Consider the following 18846-nt stretch of genomic DNA (forward strand, 5'->3'; position numbering starts at 1 on the left):
TATGAACAGGGGACCACATTGAGATGTTGGCAGCTGTTTCAGAATATAAATGGGAAAATTCCCTTTCTCAATGGTTGAAAGTTTTATGGCAATACTCTAGAAAATTGTTTAAGAGAAGTGTGCATTGATAACGATTTTATCAATGCATTTGAAATGTTTTGGACATATTTTGAGATATCTTATTCTTTGGTTCTCTTCAACAATAAATTAATTGTTGGGGATGGCACCGTCTGCTCACGATTGTCAGTCTCTGGCCTTGCTACGGCGATAAACTACATGGCATTCCTCTACTGGTGCTGGACGACGTGAAGGGGTTGGAATTGGGACCTGCTGTGAGCCCTCCGCCCGCCAATTGAGTTTTCGACGCTAGTGAAGCTGGAGGGACTGACACTCTCCTGGTCCAGAAGGATGCCATCACCAGGTTTTGGTTTGAGTTTTTTTAGTTCAGGTGTTGGGGAGGGTAGTTAATAATTTCTTTGCAGTTCTCTGCCGTGGTTACGGTGGGTTCATTCTGAATGCATGAAACTCATCGTGAGTTACTCCTTGTCTTACATTTTTACCTTTATCCTAGATGTGGATAGACAGATCTTATTTGGAAAGAGGGAATCGTCGTAACTAAGAGCAATGTGATCTTATCTGTTTTGCTATGTTGGTATGATATTAGTTGCAGTAGTAGTCGGTCACATATTAGTAAGATATTAATTGCAGTAGTGGTCAGTCACATACTTTTGCATATATGTGAAATACCACCATATCGTTGTTATCTCGGATTTGCTTTGAAAACTACGCACAAGTTGGAATGTCTCAACCCATTCTCTTGCAGTTTCCTCGTCTACATTACATGGGTATTAGTGAGAGCCTAACGTAATCTGTTTCTAAAATATTAGTAAATTGAAATTAGCATCGGTGCTGAATGGTAGGAAAAATAGTAGTATATTGAATAAGGAATTCATTCCAGAACAGTGACTTCTTTAAGTTCTATTGTACATACTTCCCATTCACTGGACTTGGGATGTTATATGTCAATGATGCATCACGGGTGACAATGAAAAACCCCAATAAAGAATGAAGAATGGTCAAAGAGAAAAATAAGAAAGGGCCATGGCCGAGCCATCTTGAGCAAGAAACTCTGAGAACCGCACAGCATAAGACAGATAGAATTCCGGTGTCAAAAGTAGCGAAAGGCTAGACAATTTGAGTCTTAACAATGGTCCCTGCATGAGCAAATACCATTCTCGAAATGATGGAAACGGTTTGCATCTCTTAAGGTGATCTTACTCCTGTACATGTCCGAAATAAACTTGAAAGCAGAATGGCAATCACAGCAAACCTTGAGATTGTTGGTTACCTGTATCGGTGTTCCAGGACTTGTACGCATTAAACCAAAGGCAAGAGCTAGCTTCTCACTGTGAAAGCTGAGAATATGTTCTTTATCTTCCTCAACATCATGCAGTACGCAGCTTGGCTCTGGCACATATCCGAGCTCTCTTATTTCGGTGATCAACGTCTCTGTTTTTCTATACAGCTCTCCTAATTCAGGATGAGTACGATCTGATGAATAGAATGCATGAACTTCACCAAACTCAATCATGCTACTCGCAGCTGGTTTCTTTAATCTTTTATACTTCATCAGTTCTCTCAGTTTCCCCACTTCGTCCCATTTCCCAGATGCAGCGTAAACATTAGACATGAGAACATAATACCCAGGCTGTTCTGGCTCCACATGAAGCAGATTACTTGCTGCATATTCTCCTAGTTCCAAGTTCTTATGGATTCTACATGCACCCAGCAAGGCTCCCCATACCCCGTCATTTGGTTCTGATTGCATCTCTGATATCAAGTTGCAAACTTCGTCCAAAAACCCTGCACGGCCAAGCATGTCGACCATGCAAGCGTAATGCTTCACTGTAGGTGTCATGTTTATATGCTTCATGCGATAAAAGCATTCCTACCCTCATCCACAAGCCCAGAATGGCTACAAGCAGAAAGGAGGCAGGTAAAAGTAATGTGATTTGGTTCAAACCCTTCGTCTTGCATGCGATAGAATAATGCCACCGCATCTTTCCCATATCCATGCATTCCATAACCTGAGATCATCACGTTCCGCGAGGTGGTGTTTATTTCATGCATGGCTTTAGAAGTTTTTAGGTCTCCACATTTTGCATACATGTCCAGAACTGCATTCCATAATGTAGTATCAAACTCGATTCTGCTATCAACGATAAACTTATGAATTTCCTTGCCCAGGTGCAGAGATCCAAGGCATGCACATGCAGATACCACAATCAACATAGTGACCGAGTTGGGTTTGACACCAGAAAGCTTCATTTGATTAAAAGAAACAGGGCTTCTTTGGTGTACCCATTTTGAATTCTCGAGTGTCAACAATTTTGTCATATGATAGTCCTGACCTGTCAATAATATTTGAAGCAAACTTTGTTTGTCACAATATGTACCCCTGTTAGAGTATGATACTTCTATACCAAGAAAGTATTTTAGGAACCCAAGACCTATCATTTTAAAAGAATTTTTTAAAAACTGTTTTAGTTTCTTGATTCCTTCTTTGTCACTACTTGTAATCAACATATCATCAACATATAAAAGTAAAATTAGAATACTTGCAAAAGATTTCTTAATAAACAAGGCGGTATCAGTGTAGCATAGTTTAAAACCATATTTTGTAACGACATTGTTAAAAGTATAAAACCAAGCTTTAGGTGCTTGTTTGAGCCCATACAATGCCTTTTTTAATTTAAGCACTTTTCCTGAAGGAATTATTAATTCAGGTGGAATATCCATATATACTTCTTCATTGAAATTTTCATTTAAAAATATATTTTTAACATCAATTTAAAATATATTCTAATTTTTAATAGCTGAAATAGCTACAAGCATTCGAACAGTGGTTATCCTGGCAACAGAAGCAAAAGTTTCTTCGTAATCTACTCTGTATTCTTGAGAGTATCCTTTGGCAACTAACCTGACTTTATATCTTTTCAAGGATCAATCACTTTTAGTTTTTATTTTAAAAACCCATCTACAACTTATGGTCTTCTTTCCAATGGGTAAAGTTAGAATTTTCCAAGTATTAGCTTCTTTAAGAGTATCTAATTCTATATGCAGCAAGTACAACAGTCAATTAATGACTGTTAAAAGACTGTACAGAAAAGACAAAAAAGACTAAAAACCATAAAAACAAAAAATTACATAAATAAATAAAAGACAGATTACAAGAATATACATATATACTTTTAAATATGTATTTATATACACATGCTTATACATATACATACTCTTGTATTAAGAAGAATATATATATATATATATGTATATATTCAAGTATATACATATATGTATTATTTTTCTAACAGTTTTATGCTATGGGTTTTTGGTAGCATTTGTAGAAGCGTGTACCTGCTGTTAATGGTAGCCATTCTTCCTCATTTTTTGGTCGAATACGTGTGACCATGCTCACCTTTTTGACCAATGGGATATATTCAGGCTAATTCATTGGAAATTTTTTATGCAAGTGGCATGCAGACTATGTAAAATCTGCTTGGGGGGGTTACAAGATGGGGGGTTTCTTTTATGCGTGCACATTTTTTTGTAAAGTGGATGTGTTTTCCGACAAGCTTTCTTTTCCGGATATTATCTACAAATGTCTTTAAGTTTTATCTTTCCCCATAAACCATTGTGAACTTAATTCAAATATCGGCACTTTTTTTTTAATTTTAAGCAATGAATAAAAGAAGAGATTTACTTTAAAGAAAGGATTTGGAACCTAGACCTGTTTGCATATTGTGCATTGTGAAGAGTGAATGGCAGTATATGAGCCTTTCTGTCACAAGTTTGTGACCTTAGATACCATAAATATTGGAAAAGAACTACCTATCACTAGCTGGTGGTTTGGTCTAGTGTTGTAAGTATCGTATCTATGGGATTTTCCGATACAATACACACACATATCTTGATACGAGTGTATCTTTCGATACACTCCGATATGGGGCATATCTTAGGATACACTATAAATGCAATTTAAGTGAACTCATTTCAATTTTTTTTCAAAAGCATAGAAGGTCCCTTGGGGCTATTTCATATTTATCCCTAAAGAGCTTAAGAGTGACTTAAGGAGAATTTTTTCAAAAAAAAGAAGAGAATAATGATGATGATACTTGACATTATCTAATTCATTTTCTTTTTTTGAATTTTAAATAAATTTGGTTATGTAAAATTTTTAAGTATTAAAAAAACACTTTATTACATTTTTTTTATGTAAACACATTATTATGAATCTTTTTACTTATTAGCTTAGATTCATTATTTAATGTGCATATTAATTCATAATTTACATTGTTCTGGTTAGATATGCATGCCATTTATAGCATATTATTTTGATTATTGAATCTTCGATGCCTTATGCGTGTCATTCATTGCACATAATTGTTTTGATATGTGATATTGTAGTTTTATCTTATATTATTCATCATTGTTTCTTGTGTTATGAATTATTTTTAAATTTTTCCTGATTTTTTAATTTTTTTTATTTAAAACATACAATTTTTTACTATGTGCTACAATACATATCTTGTTTGGATTAATTGAAAAATGCTATTGAGAATTTCCAGTCTCTAATAGTAAAACATGACTAGCATTAGGGTTGTTGCAGAGAGGAAGCAATTGAGAGATAGATAATCTTTGTCGGAGTCGAAGAAGAAGAAGAAGAAGAAGAAGAAGAAGAAGAAGAAGAAGAAGAAGAAGAAGAAGAAGAAGAAGAAGAAAACTGAGATGAAGCAATTGGGACCAGGTGAGATACCTAATATCTGTTGGAGAAGAAGAAGGATATGAAGCAGAAAAAAACTTTGAGATGAAGCAATTGGGAACATGTAAGAGATTAAAGAAGAAATTGGGAGTAGGTGAGACACCTAATTTCTGTTGGAGAGGAAGAAGAAAACTCTGAGATGAAGCAATTGGGAGCAGGTGAGGGATACCTAATTTCTGTTGAAGAAGAAGAAGAAGAAGAGTCCTTTCTTTCTTCCGCTCAGTGTTTGCACTGTGTTGGAGGGTGTTTCATGCTATGGGTTTTTGGTAGCATTTGTAGAAGCGTGTACCTACTGTTAATGGTAGCCATTCTTCCTAATTTTTTGGTCGAATATGTGTGGCCATGCTCAACTTTTTTTTACCAATGAGATATATTCAGGCTAATTCATTGGAAATTTTTTATGCAAGTGGCATGCAGACTATGTAAAATCGGTTGGGGGAGGTTACAAGATGGGGGATTTCTTTTATGCGTGAGCATTTTTTTGTAAAGTGGATGTGTTCTCCTACAAGCTTTCCTTTCCAGATATTATCTACAAATGTCTTTAAGTTTTATCTTTCCCCGTAAACCATTGTGAACTTAAAATATGGGCACATGTTTTGGGATAAAAATGACAGAAAAAGTCATCAGAGATAAAAAAAACTCAACAATTGTGTAGAAGGGATTTTGGGGACTGTGAAGAACCCTAGATTTTGTTCTTAAAAAAAGCAAAAATTTTGAGTCACTGGTACCAAATCGAAAATAACCATGAGAAAAAATAACCCTAATCTAGACCTGGTACTAGCATCTCAATTGCAGAAAAAAGATGCACGTTTTAAATTTTAAAAGACATTCACAAATTTTTTATTTTATTTTTTTATGCAAAGTAACTTAGGTATTTACACAGTTTCTTGGTTTGAGTTAAAAAAAATCATAGATTTTTATGCGAATTTAGGATTTTTTTATGTGAAGTAACTCCAGTATTTGTGATGTTTGGAGGTTCGAGATTAAAAAAAAGTTCGCTTGCACATATTTTATGCGACATTATTACATTTTTTATACGAGGTAACTCAAGTATTTAAGAGGTTTGAGAATATGAAATGACTATACAATCCCTTTTAGACTGTATTTATTAGAGGATATAAAATGACTAAAATGCCCTTAATATACCTATATTGAATAAATATACGTACATCAGCTATATACAAAAACATATACACTATATTTTAATAGTGTCATGTGTCAATAACCAATATCGTAACTGTCATAGGCATAGAAATTTTTGCAAACCCACGACGCATCAGATTGCCTAGTGTGGCCAGCCTAACGGTCAAGGGTCGCGCACCAATACTTTTTCATGTGTTGAATTATTTCATTAGCCCTGTGCACTACTCCGTGCATAGTTGCCTAGCAAAAGCTGATCAAGCGCATCTCCAAATGCGTATTCTACCTGGTCCATGCCACTTCCGTGCATAGCCATCCCATACCGACTAGCACCTCCAAACAATGCACAAATGCCTTAGCCTCACCTGTCATGGAGCGTATCATGACCCCATAGGCACGCCCCCAGCATATCCTTACCATCAAAGGGACAAGGCCTTACGACCTCCAGTCCGAAGACCAATTGATGATTCCATGTCATAATGAAGAGCACCACCTAGACCCGTTTGCCGGTGCCTAGGCATTCACTCGCCTAACCTCCAAGTCACCATACTCGGTTGGAACCACCTAAGGTGATCTCTGAGAAAATTATTCCTAACTCACATGCACCCCCGTGCGTCCAAACACTACAGGTGGGAGCAAGTCAAGAGGTCCTTAACCAAATTCTTAAAGGCAACATCCTCTAATCCGCTGGCACTGCTTAACCAAACAACGCTCCATATTTGTGTTGTCACACGCCGTCGCACCAATGACGAAACTGCTGCCTATCTCATGCCATGCTACCACCTCACGTCACCGATCAAGCCAACGCATACTGTACCTTCCTATACTCGATGCATTTTTCACTCAATAGAGCTCCTCACTGCACATGCCCCATTTCGAAGGCTCGGTCTGTGACAATAACTGTCACAGGCTTAAAAGCAAAGGCCCTCATGACATAGCTTTGGGTAATCACAAACATCGAAAGTAGGCCTTTTAAACGCACAATCAACTCACAACACACGTAGGAGCAGAAGCAAGAGTATGAAAGGAAATAGAGCCTCAAATGGAAACTCTAAAAGCAAGCTCACAAAGGATCTCTTAATGAACACAAGAGTTCATTCAATATACTCACAAAGAATACTCAAAAGAGTATATACACTAAGAGGAAAAAAGAAAATACTTCATTCAAGTGGGGAAAACCCACATTCAAAAAGAATACAAAAGCATGGGGTGTTGCCCTATATTTATACAAGTGTTAAAGTGGCTTAGAGAGAGTTGTTGGACTCTCCAACGACTCTAATAGAGCCGTTGGAAGGTTCAACAACTCTTTCTTGAATTATGCTTTTTGACTTAGTCAAAAAGCATAAGTTTAAGTTTGTCTTATTTGGCTTTTGCTTTTTGACTTGATAAAAAAGCATAAGCTCAAATTAGTCCAAAAAGTAAAGAACTAAAAAAAAACTAAACTACCTATTAACTAGTTATCCTATTGTAACTAAAGTGGAAAAAGATTACATATGATGGGATTTTAATATATGAGATTGTCTATGAGATTATAGCTTGTAACACTCCCCCTCAAACTTACAGTTGGACAACCGAAAGTTTGTCCAAAAGAAAATGAAACCGTGGAGCAGCAAGAGGTTTGATAAAAAAAAGTCTGCAGTTGATATTCTGAGGAGACATATGAATACTCAATGGTGCTATGTAAAAATTTCTCATGCACGCAGTGGCAGTCCATTTTGATATGCTTGGTTCATTCATGAAATGTCCAATTACTGGCAATGTAAATGAAACTTTTATTGTCACAACATAGTCGTGATGCTTTTGTGCTCTCAATACCCATATCTTGAAGCAGGCGCCTCAACCAGACTACTTCCATGGTGGTTGTAGCAATGACTCTGTACTCAGTTTTGATTGATGAAAGAGAGACCTTTTGTTGCTTCTTATATCTCCAAGAGATCAAAGATTCTCCTAAAAACACATAAAGCTCAGTAGTTAAGTGTCGATCATTTGGATCACCTCTCCAATCTTCATCAGTATAAGCAGTTAGTTCTAATGAGGAAGAAACAGACAAAAAAAGTCCTCTACAAGTAGATGTTTTAAGATATCTAATAATTCGCAATACTGCTCCCATATGAACAGTAGTGGGTGCATGCTGAAATTGACTTACTGTGTGGACAACATGTGTAATGTCAGGTCTTGTGATGGAAAGGTAAAACAATGCTTCAACAAGTTGTCTATAAGGTGTTGGGTTCTCAAGAGGTTTCCCATCATCAATTTTCATTTTGATGTTCACAACTTCAGGAGTTTCAATATGTTTGTCATCTGTGATTCCTGACTTGTCAAAAATATCAAGTGCAAATTTAGATTGAGTTAGTAAGTAACCCCTAGGAGAATAAGCTACTTCAATACCAAGGAAAATTTTACAAAACCTAAATCACTCATTTCAAAGTTGGTTTTGAGAAATTTTTTGATATTGTCAACTCCCTGTTTATCACTTCCTATGATAATCATATCGTCCAGATAGAGAAGAAGAATGATGATCCCTGCATTAGATTTCTTAATAAACAAAGTTGTGTCAGTAAGATAAAATTGAAAGCCAAAATGAAGCATAACCTTACTGAATTTATCATACCAAGCCTTAGGGGTTTGCTTAAGACCATATAAGGCTTTATGTAACCGAAAAACTTTTCCTTGGAGAATGTCTATGCCAGAAGGTGGTTCCATATAAACTTCTTCTGCTAGACTTCCATTGAGAAATGCATTCTTGATATCCATTTGAAAGATATGCCATTTCTTTATGGAAGCAAGGGCTATTAGAGTTCTTACAATGATCATTCTAGCGACTGGTGTAAAGATTTCTTCGTGGTCTATTCTATATTTTTGAGAATAGCCTTTGGCGACTAGTCAAGCTTTAAAGTGTTCAAGAGTGCCATCACTTTTAGGTTTAATTTTGTATACCCATCGACATCCAATGGGCTTTTCCCCAAGTGAAATATCTTGAACAGTCCACGTGTTTGCCTTTTTCAAGGCATTTAACTCAATTGTCATAGCTTCGACTCATTCTGAATGTTCTTTTGCTGAATTATAGTTTGAAGGTTCTATATAGGAGTCTAATAGCCCAATATATGCTTGATGTGTTGGTGAAAAAGATTCATAGGATACAAATTTTCCAGGCACTCTTGACACTCTAGAAGATTTTCTGGTTTATATTTGATCATGTGCTTTAATATATTTTTCTAAAGCACAAGGTTGCTCTAGATTTCCATGCCTAAAGTATTGAATGCAATCTGGATGAAATGTTTCAATGTTGATTATACTATTTTGATCTTCTTGATCAACTTTTTCTTCATTAATTTCTAGAACTAAGTCCAACAAGAAGGATTATTCATCAACCTCTCTAGGGTTTTTAGTTTTAAAGAAACTTTCATTTTTAAGAAAAGTGACATTTCGTGAAACATATAACTTCGTAGTTTTGAGTTCAAGGCATCTATAGCCTTTCTAATTGCTTGCATAACCAAGGAATGCACAAGGAATTGTCCAAGGGGAAAGCTTGCCATTTTTGTTGGAGAAAATAAAATATTTGCAACCAAATACTCTTAATCGTGAATAATCTAGAATTTGTTTGAAAAGTTTTTCAACAAGTGATATATTTTTTAACAAAGATGATGACATTCTATTAATGAGATATACTGCGGTTAGCGTAGCTTTGACCCAAAAAATTTTAGGAACTTGATGAGTATTGAGTAGAGTTCTTGTTGTTTCTATAATGTGTCTATGTTTTCATTCTGCTAAACCATTTTGCTGTGGAGTATATGGACATGACTTTTGATGTAAAATACCATGTAGATTAAAATAATTGCTAAATTTTTTTGACAAAAACTCTCCCCTTGAATCATTGTGAAAGATAGAGATATCATTCTTAAATTGATTCTTAACTAGCTTATGAAATATTTGAAAGTGAAAAAATACTTCAGATTTATTTTTTAGAAAGTAAATTTAAGTATGCCTTATAAAATCATCTACAAAAATGACATAATATAAAAAAAAACCCTTCAGACATAACTGGTGTAGGACCCCATACATTTGAATGCACTGACTCAAAAGGTCAAGATGAAACAAAATTTCTTCCTTGAAAAGGTAATCTCTTTATTTTTCCTAAAATATATTCTTCACAATTAAATGTTTTAGATTTACAAAAATTTTCCATATTTAGAAACAGATGAAGCTTGGATATGCTAGGATGACCAAGTCTCCTAAACCATATATTCAAGTTCATTTTCTGAACATTACAACAAAATATATTCTTGAGAATTTCCAAAAAGTCCATGTAGTATAAGCATCCTTCTCTATGACCTTCCTCAATCAGCTTCTCTGACTGGTGATCCTGCACTCGACAACCACGAGAGGAGAAAGAAACATTATATCTATGGTAAGATAGCTGAGAAACAGACAATAAATTGAGATTTAATTTGGGAATATATCTAATTCATGGAATATGAAATCCTTTTAAGTTTTGAAAAACTTTTTCAAAATTCCTTATTGCTTCAATTTCTAGTGATGTTCCATCGACAATAAAAACATTGGATCCATTTGAGTTATGACATTCAGATAATATTTTTATATTTGGAGTCATGTGAAAATAAGCGCCTGAATCAAGAAGCCATAGAGTACCTGGATCAGAGGTGCTTATGGAAGAGACTGTGGCTCCTATACATGAAGATGCTCTCTTGAGTAGAAGTCGAAGTGCTTCCACCAATTGAGTGAACATACTTTCAATTGAGGTTTCGCTATATTCTTGTGGTGGTCCGACGTAGGCAATTTTTTTCTCATAAGGTCTCTTTAATTTTGGACAGTGAGTTTTCACATGTCTAGGTTCACAACAATAGTAGCAAATGATTTTTTTTCTCAAAATCATCATTTCCTCTTCCATAGTTGGGAGGTTTGTAAGTCTTGACAAAGTTTTCAGGTTTTGAGATGGCTAGAACTAAGTCGTCATCGCCTTTAGCAATTCTACTTTTTAGTCTATTCTCTTCTATACTCAATTCCTCTATTGTATCTTCAATTGAAGGTACTTTTCCACGATGGAGAAGAATAAACTTAGTGGATTCAAATTTTGATCTTAATTCACTAATAAAATGAAAAAAGTGTTCTGCATTGATTTGGTTTTGGCGGAGTTCAATATCTTGTGGGCAATGCCACTTTGGTTCAAGAAGAGCTAATTCTTCTCATAACTCTGACAAACCATTATAATATTCTCTAATGCTCTTGTCTCCTTGAACCATATTTCTTACTTTAATTTGAAGATTACACACATGTGCAATATCCTTAAGAGAATACATTATCTTAAGATAGTCCCATGCTTTGTTTGCATGCCCAAAATTTTCTAAACTTGAGCATTTCTTTATATCAACACTTGAGATAAGCCAAGACATGATTTTGGCATGTCCCATACGCCATTCTTTTCATATTTTCTCGTAAGTAGATATGGCCTTAACTTTTTCTACTTCCGTGAGAGGTATTTCTCTTTCCCCCTCATATTTTGTAAGAATTAGAGTAGGTTCATCATTGGTTCCATCTACTAATCTCCACAAACCCTTTCCCCATATAAGATGCTTCATAATAGAAGCCCATGTGACAGTTGGAATCATTTAGTTTGATGGGCTTGATGGTGACATTATCATTGTCATCCATTTTACAATATTTGGGAAAATAAGTAAGAGAGAAAAGAGAAGAGAAAAATGGAAGGATACTCTACCATGAATGGTGAGTATAACTATTTCTTTAAGCTTTTTATGCCTCCACACGATCACTACTTCAAGGAAAATCACCTTCTTGCAAGAAACTCATGTGGCATAATTTCCAATACATCGAAACAACTTGCTTCAACCTTGCTTTGATACCATGAAAGGAAATAGAGTCTCAAACGGAAACTACAAAAGCAAGCTCACAAAGGATCTCTTAATGAACACAAGAGTTTATTCAATACACTCACAAGGAATACTCAAAAGAGTATATACACTATGAGGAAAAAATAAAATACTTCATTCAAATGGGGAAAACCCACATCCAAAAAGAATACAAAAGCATGGGGTGTTGCCCCATATTTATACAAGTGTTAAAGTGGCTTAGAGAGAGGTCCAACGACTCTTTCTTGAATTATGTTTTTTGACTTAGTCAAAAAGCATAAGTTCAAGTTTGTCTTATTTGGCTTTTGCTTTTTGACTTGGTCAAAAAGCATAAGCTCAAATTAGTCCAAAAAGTAAAGAGCTAAAAAAAAACTAAACTACCTATTAACTAGCTATCCTATTGTAACTAAACTGGAAAAAGATTATATATGATGGGGTTTTAACATAAGAGATTGTCTATGAGATTACAACTTTTAACATAGTACACGCATGCACAATCACAAAGATAGCAAGGGGCTCGATACATGGGGTTCTTAAGCCATAAGGCCTTTTGGGGACACTTGCCAAAGAGGTATATACATCAAAAACAAAAATGTGAAAACATGGCAGTTCGAAACACGCTCCTCTGCCTAAGTTGGTGCTATCCTCGATATCAATTATTCATAGTATTCCTCCACAAGCTGACGATTAGGGGTGGCAATTTCTAACACGACCCGCCAACCCACTTCTTAGCGGGGTTCGGGTTTGGCTTAAACGGGTTCATGTCATAAACGGGTCGACCCCCCTAATGTGTTAATTAAATCGGTCGGGTTCATGTTAGGGGTATGCCAACCCGTTTAATAAATGGGTTAGGTGGGTGGGTCAACCCGTTTACCCAAACCCGACCCGCCAACCTACCTGCTAACCCGCTCGCTAACCCGCCCGGTAACCCGCCAACCCATCAACCCACCAACCCGTAAACTTTTCATTGTAAAACCCTGAACCCGACCCGCCAACCTGCCTGCCAACCCGTTTACCCGACCTGACCCATTTATTAAATGGGTTAACTGTGTCATGTCGGGTTACCCGTTTAATAAATGGGTCGGGTTCGTGTTTGCCACAACCCACCCGTTTAATAAACGGGTCGGGTTCATGTTGAGGTATGCTGGCCCGCCAACCCACCGACATGACCCGCCAACCCTCCAACCCGACCCAATTGCCACCCCTACTAACGATGTTGAAACATGTGGGTAGCTTTCTCTCAGGTGGCTTCACATTCTGGCAGACCTTTCCACTGCACTAGGTACTTTTTGACTTCACTGAGATAGTTGTTGGAGTAGTTGAGGATGACTTTTGGTTCTCTGCTTGGGACGCTGACCGTTGATGGTGTACGATATGGAATGGGAGCATGTTGAGACATGCTTTATTGAGGGTTTCCTTCATCTTCATGAAACGACTTCAGGTTGCATATGTAAAAGACCGGATGTACTTGAAAGTTTGATGGCAAGTCCAGCCGATACGCCAAGTTCCCAACATGCTTGGTGATGGTGAAGGGGTCTTCATACTTGTGAATAAGACATCGGTAGTGGACCCTAAAGATAGTTGTATGATCGGGAAAGAGCTTTGCCAACACCTTGTCTTTAACATAAAATTCTGCTGACTGATGTTTCTTATCTGCCCATTTTTTCATGCGCTTGATCGCCTTGTTCAAATATGTCTTCGCTAACTCTATCTGATCTTACTAGTTCCTGACGAATTGGTATGCATAAGGCACTTTGCCACGTCCTCACACAGTAAGTGAGTGTGGAGTTTGTGGCTATTGTCCAGTTGTAAATTCGAATGAACTATGCCCGGATGACTCACTCTTTTGGTGGTTGCAGTAGAATTGAGCAGCATCAAGTAAATCAAACCAATTTCTTTGACTGGCACTAACAAAGTATCATAGATATTCCTCTAGCATGCCATTGATTCTCTTTGTCTGCCCATCAGTTTGGGGATGAAAACTCGTGCTGAATGCAAGTTTGTTCTAATCAAGTGAAATACTTTTTGCCAAAATTTGCCAGTGAAGTGGGTATCACGATCATTGACGATACTCTCAAAGATTCCTTAATACTTGATTACATTTCGCATGAACAACTTAGTAGTATCGACAGCTGAGCAGGTGGCAGGGGCAGGCACAAAGATAACATACTTTAAAAACCTATCCACAACCACATAGATAGAACTGCAACCTTGAGCTTTTGACAAGCTCATGATGAAGTCCATGGTAATGCACTCCCACAGGCAGCTTGGCACTGGTAGGGTCTTCAGTAGTCCACTGGGTCTTTAGTTGATGGGTTTGTCTTACTGGACAAGCAAATCCGCATATAAGCATCCACATCATTGCGCATCTGCGGCCAATAGAATATATGTTCCAATAATGCCAATATTCTTTGTTGTCCTGGGTTACCCGCCCAAATGGTATCATGGCACTCGTGCATCAAACGCCTTCACTGAGTACCCTGTCGCGAGATATATAGATGATCGCCCGTTGAACGAAACAAATCGTCCTCTAACCAAAATCTTTGCATCTTTCCTTCTTTTACCAACGTGATCAACTGTTGGGTCGTTGGATCACTCTTTAAAGCTTCTCAAACTTGCTTGAGAAGGTTGCTCATCGGTTGGCTAACATTGATGTCTCAAGTGAGCAAAGCCGCAAGCTCCACCTTCCGACTCAAGGCATTAGCAACAACATTGGTCCTTTCAGGCTTATAGTTAAGGACCATATCAAATTCTGCCAAGAAATCCAAGACAGCAAGCATGTCTTGGACTCGGCTTCTTCTGAGTCTGGAAGTAGCTTGTCGCAATATTGTCAGTGCACACAATGAATTGTGACCCCAAAAGATAGTGCCTCCATGTGCAGAGACAATGCACGACCGCCAACATCTCGCGCTCATGCACAGTGTATCGACGCTCGACGTCGTTCAACTTTCGACTCGCAAACGCAATGGGATGTCCTTCCTTAAGCAACACCCCTCCGATTGTGAAGTCAGATGCATCAGTTTGCAATTCAAACGACTGCTAACAGTCGAGCAACCTTAGCATTGATTCTTCAGTCAAGGCACACTTTAACCTATCAAAAGCTTTTTGGCATGCATCAAACCACAACCATGTTTATCTTTCTTCAGCAGATCTGTAAGCATCACAACGATTTGTGAATATCCCTTGATGAATCACTGATACTAATTGGAAAGTCCCAAGAAAGAGCATAATTTAGGAACCTTAGTAGGCGACTCTCAAGCTTGAACTAGATTTTGAGAATATACCAGTTTGAGCACTTGATTTTGAAAATGAACTCTTTTTTTTTTTAAATTAAGATTTGAATTTTTTTGGAAAAGACCGGCGCTCTCAAAATATTTGAGAATTATGACGAGAATGATTGTCGGGGTCTCAGGATTTATCCCTTATCCTGAATGGGTAGTTCAAGTTTATCCCTTAATCTGAAGGGTAAATGAATTTGATGCAAATGAATGTGAATGAATGCATACAAATGCAAATGAATACAAAATGATGTAAATGAATGCACATGCATGCAAAATGAGAGATTTGTTTGATCCTGCCTGCATACAGGATGTTTTGAAGATAATTTTCAAAATAATGCCCCAGTATAATAGGGGAAAGAAATTTGGATAAAAGGAAGATATTTGACAAAGCGACTGACCTCTTGATTGATTAGAGAGACACCCTGAGAGAGGCCATTCCTTACAAGAGATATTTTGCAGAGAAGAAGAACAAGCTTATGAGGAAAATTGATAATTTTATTAATGCATTGAAGGAAAGATGACAAATCAAGGAAAAATAAATGGGATTGTATTATCCCTTCAAAAGATGCTAGCATTGTCAGCTTCTCGACTGATTGAGAAAAGAGCTCAGTCAAGATGACTAGCTCTCCTTTTCATTTTCAACGAGGAGATTCATATCAATGTAGTCTTGAACGATATTCTTAAAGACGAAACAATGCTCGGTGTCGTGACCCATTGTCTGATGAAACTTGCAGAACTGATCTTTAAACCTTCTGATGGTCACAGGAGAATCCGCTATCTTGGGGAGTCTAACCATCCCTTTGGCTATCATGTATTCCAGAACTTGCTCGAGCGGTTGTTCTAAGAGAGTAAAATTGTGGTCGTATCCCCAACTATCATGCTTTGGTCTCCCTTGGGGTTTTAATTCTAATTGGATGCTGGCAGGAGGGTTGTCATTCTGCCTGTTGATTCGGTATTCTTGCCATGTATGATCATCTCTGCCAGGATTTGAGTTCCCTGATCCGCCGGTGTGGTTCTTTCTGCCACCTCTTTTGCTTTTGTCATTGTTGTTGCTGGTAACATTCACAGAGAATGTGAAGTTTGACTTCTTCTTGGTATCTGAATTGCTCTTTGAGAGTGTGAGGCTTTCATATACTTCATTCTCTATTCCCATCTTGAGCCATTCAACTCATTTTATCAATTCAATGAAAGATTGTGCTGGGGAAGTAGAGATCAGGCCTCTCAAAGGTTGGGAAAAATTATTCAGGATGACCGACAATGCATGCCCTTCTGATATCAGATCCTTCATTTGATTGCAAGTGGATCTCCATCTGTGGATAAAATCTCTGGTCTTTTCAGTGTCCTGCTTCAGATTATAGAGGTGATTCAGGGTGGGTAGCACCTCAGTATTGAACAAATACTTTTGCACAACACACACTTTAATCACACCTGTGATCACTCAAGTAATGGTGCACGTGCCAAATGCATCAATTTAATATATGCATAACATATAATCATAAAGTGCAGCCTTGAAATGTGAATTTGAGTAAGCATGATATATAATATGCAAGATGGTGAAACCGATTGTTCTTTTGCATGCATACTGCCAAGCTCATCCACAAGTTTGAGAATTATTCACCTAACTGACTATGCTCACGTTAGGCATGTACTCGAAGCCAAGACTTAAAATGACATACTGTTTGTGCACATGTTACCTAGTTAAAGCATATGAAAATCCATTTTTAACATGCATTGAAGTACACAATTAATAAAATCTGAGAATTTAGAAAACACACACAACACACACACACACACACACACACACACACACACACACACACACACACACACACATATATATATATATATATATATATATATATATATATATATTAAACATGTGACCCCGTTGATCGGTTGGGTACGGCACGCAGCCAAACCCCACCCAGCCGACCCGATCAGCTGGGTCAGTGCCTCAACCCAGCTGACTGCAGGTCGACTGGGCCCCACTGTTTTAAAACCTATTTTTTTTAAGTGCACATTCAGCTGCACCCAGCTGACTCAGTCGGCTTGGGTCGACTGCCTCGCGACATATAAAAAAAATTATGTATCATGTTTTTTTTTAAAAGCCTGCATATACACAGTCCTATTGAAACAACATATGTATGTGCAAATTTCCTGTTTCATGTATACATTAATGCGCATCATCATAAACTGCTATGCATGCATGGACCGATTCACTCCTCACACATGTATATATGCTCTTATGCTCAATCAAGACACATGCATAATCAAAACTTCTCAACATGACATGCGTGCATGAACAAAACAACAACATCCAACAGTCCTTCAATAGGATATTCATGAAAAACCAAATCTATCATGAGCAAACACATAATAAATTGTATTTACCATAAAATAAAATTTTGTTTTGGTGTAAATATGTCATGCACAAAAATTTCTTTGTGGCTAGGAGTGTAAAATTGAAAATACCTCCATGAAAGAGGATTTACAAAATCTCATCCATGTAATTTAGAGTAAAAAACTAGATTTACTCCTTTCCCATGGATTTTTCTCAAAAACATTAAATGGAAATCCAATCCATGTTCTTTTTCTCATCCAAAATAAGAGAGAAACCCGTACCATACATGTAGATTAAAAAGAAACATGGATTTGATGGCTGAAGAAGATTGAATCTCCTTCTTCTTCTTCCTCTCTTTTTCCCTCTTTTTCTCTCTTTTCTCTCTCTCTTCCCTTTCTTTTTCTCTCTCTTCTCTCTTATTTTTTTCTTTTGTTTTGTTATAAATAAAAAAGGTGAGAGGGGGTGACACCCCCCCTTCTCCAGCTCATCTAAAAGGGCTGGAGAGAGAGAACTCTTATAAAAATAAAACTCTTTTATATGAGTTTTCTGAAAATTTTAAAACTCTTCAAGTTTGACTTTTCAAAATTTTGTTAAAAAGAACTCTTAGTCTCTCAAATCCTCTTGAACTCTTCCATAGGTATTTAAGAGCTCTTTCAAGAGTCCTAATGTGCATTGAAAAACATGTAAAAGTAATGCATAGTGGCATATGGTTGATGATTTTTGCATATAAATGCATTGATGATCAAATGGATCATCATGGGCTGTGTGAGCCTTGAGCATATGTTGCTCTTTGTTTTAGTTGTTAAATGCATTGCAAAGATCAAAATGTGTAATTATTGTCTTATTGCATTATTCTATATTGCCACGGGTTGTGGTCACATGAAGAGCTTTGCATGTTGATTTGCGTTATTAATTCTGCATGTTGAATTGCAAATTAAAAGAGATAAATTAATAATAAGATAAAAAGAATTTAAGAACAATGTAATCTATGTTTCCTTGATGTCTCTTCTTTAGTGTGAGAATCTTGGATATTGCGGTTTTAGAAAAATCGTGAGAATACTAAGACTCTGTGTGCGTTGTTGTTGCCCCTGAACCCGATATTGAGGTTCTTCTCCTGGTTACGATTTTATGGAGAGTTCGCCACTTTGCTTGGAGATGGTGTGTACACACAGTTGTTGTTTTGGTATACCAAGAAAAGTGGCATTATGGTTGTTGATTTCTATGGTGTCCTGACATTGGTTGTTGATTTCCAATGTTTTGATGAATAGTATTGATTCTTGATATCGGTCGAGGGTTAAGTTTGGAACCCAATAATAAAATACTTGTGTGCTAAGTAACTCTAGGGACTGTACTTGCCCTCAAAATTCTTACCGTTTTGAG

The 18846-nt window shown here is 37.0% G+C and overlaps 1 protein-coding gene across 1 annotated transcript; it reads right to left on the bottom strand.

Annotated features, from left to right (window-relative positions):
* Positions 1-1201: 1201 nt before the first annotated feature.
* On the bottom strand, positions 1202-1918 carry LOC149811290 (pentatricopeptide repeat-containing protein At2g01510, mitochondrial-like). Its single transcript, XM_089993844.1, has one exon. It carries the CDS (start codon positions 1916-1918, stop codon positions 1202-1204), a length of 717 nt encoding a protein of 238 aa, XP_089849970.1.
* Between the last annotated feature and the right edge of the window lie 16928 nt (positions 1919-18846).

Source organism: Nuphar pumila, chromosome 17 (assembly GCF_984573655.1).
Source record: "Nuphar pumila chromosome 17, dmNupPumi1.hap1.1, whole genome shotgun sequence".
In the NCBI taxonomy this organism is placed as follows: Eukaryota; Viridiplantae; Streptophyta; class Magnoliopsida; order Nymphaeales; family Nymphaeaceae; genus Nuphar; species Nuphar pumila.

Coding starts and splice junctions, on each gene's coding strand:
- LOC149811290 (XM_089993844.1), bottom strand. CDS start 1,918: ATGACACCTACAGTGAAGCATTACGCTTGCATGGTCGACATGCTTGGC.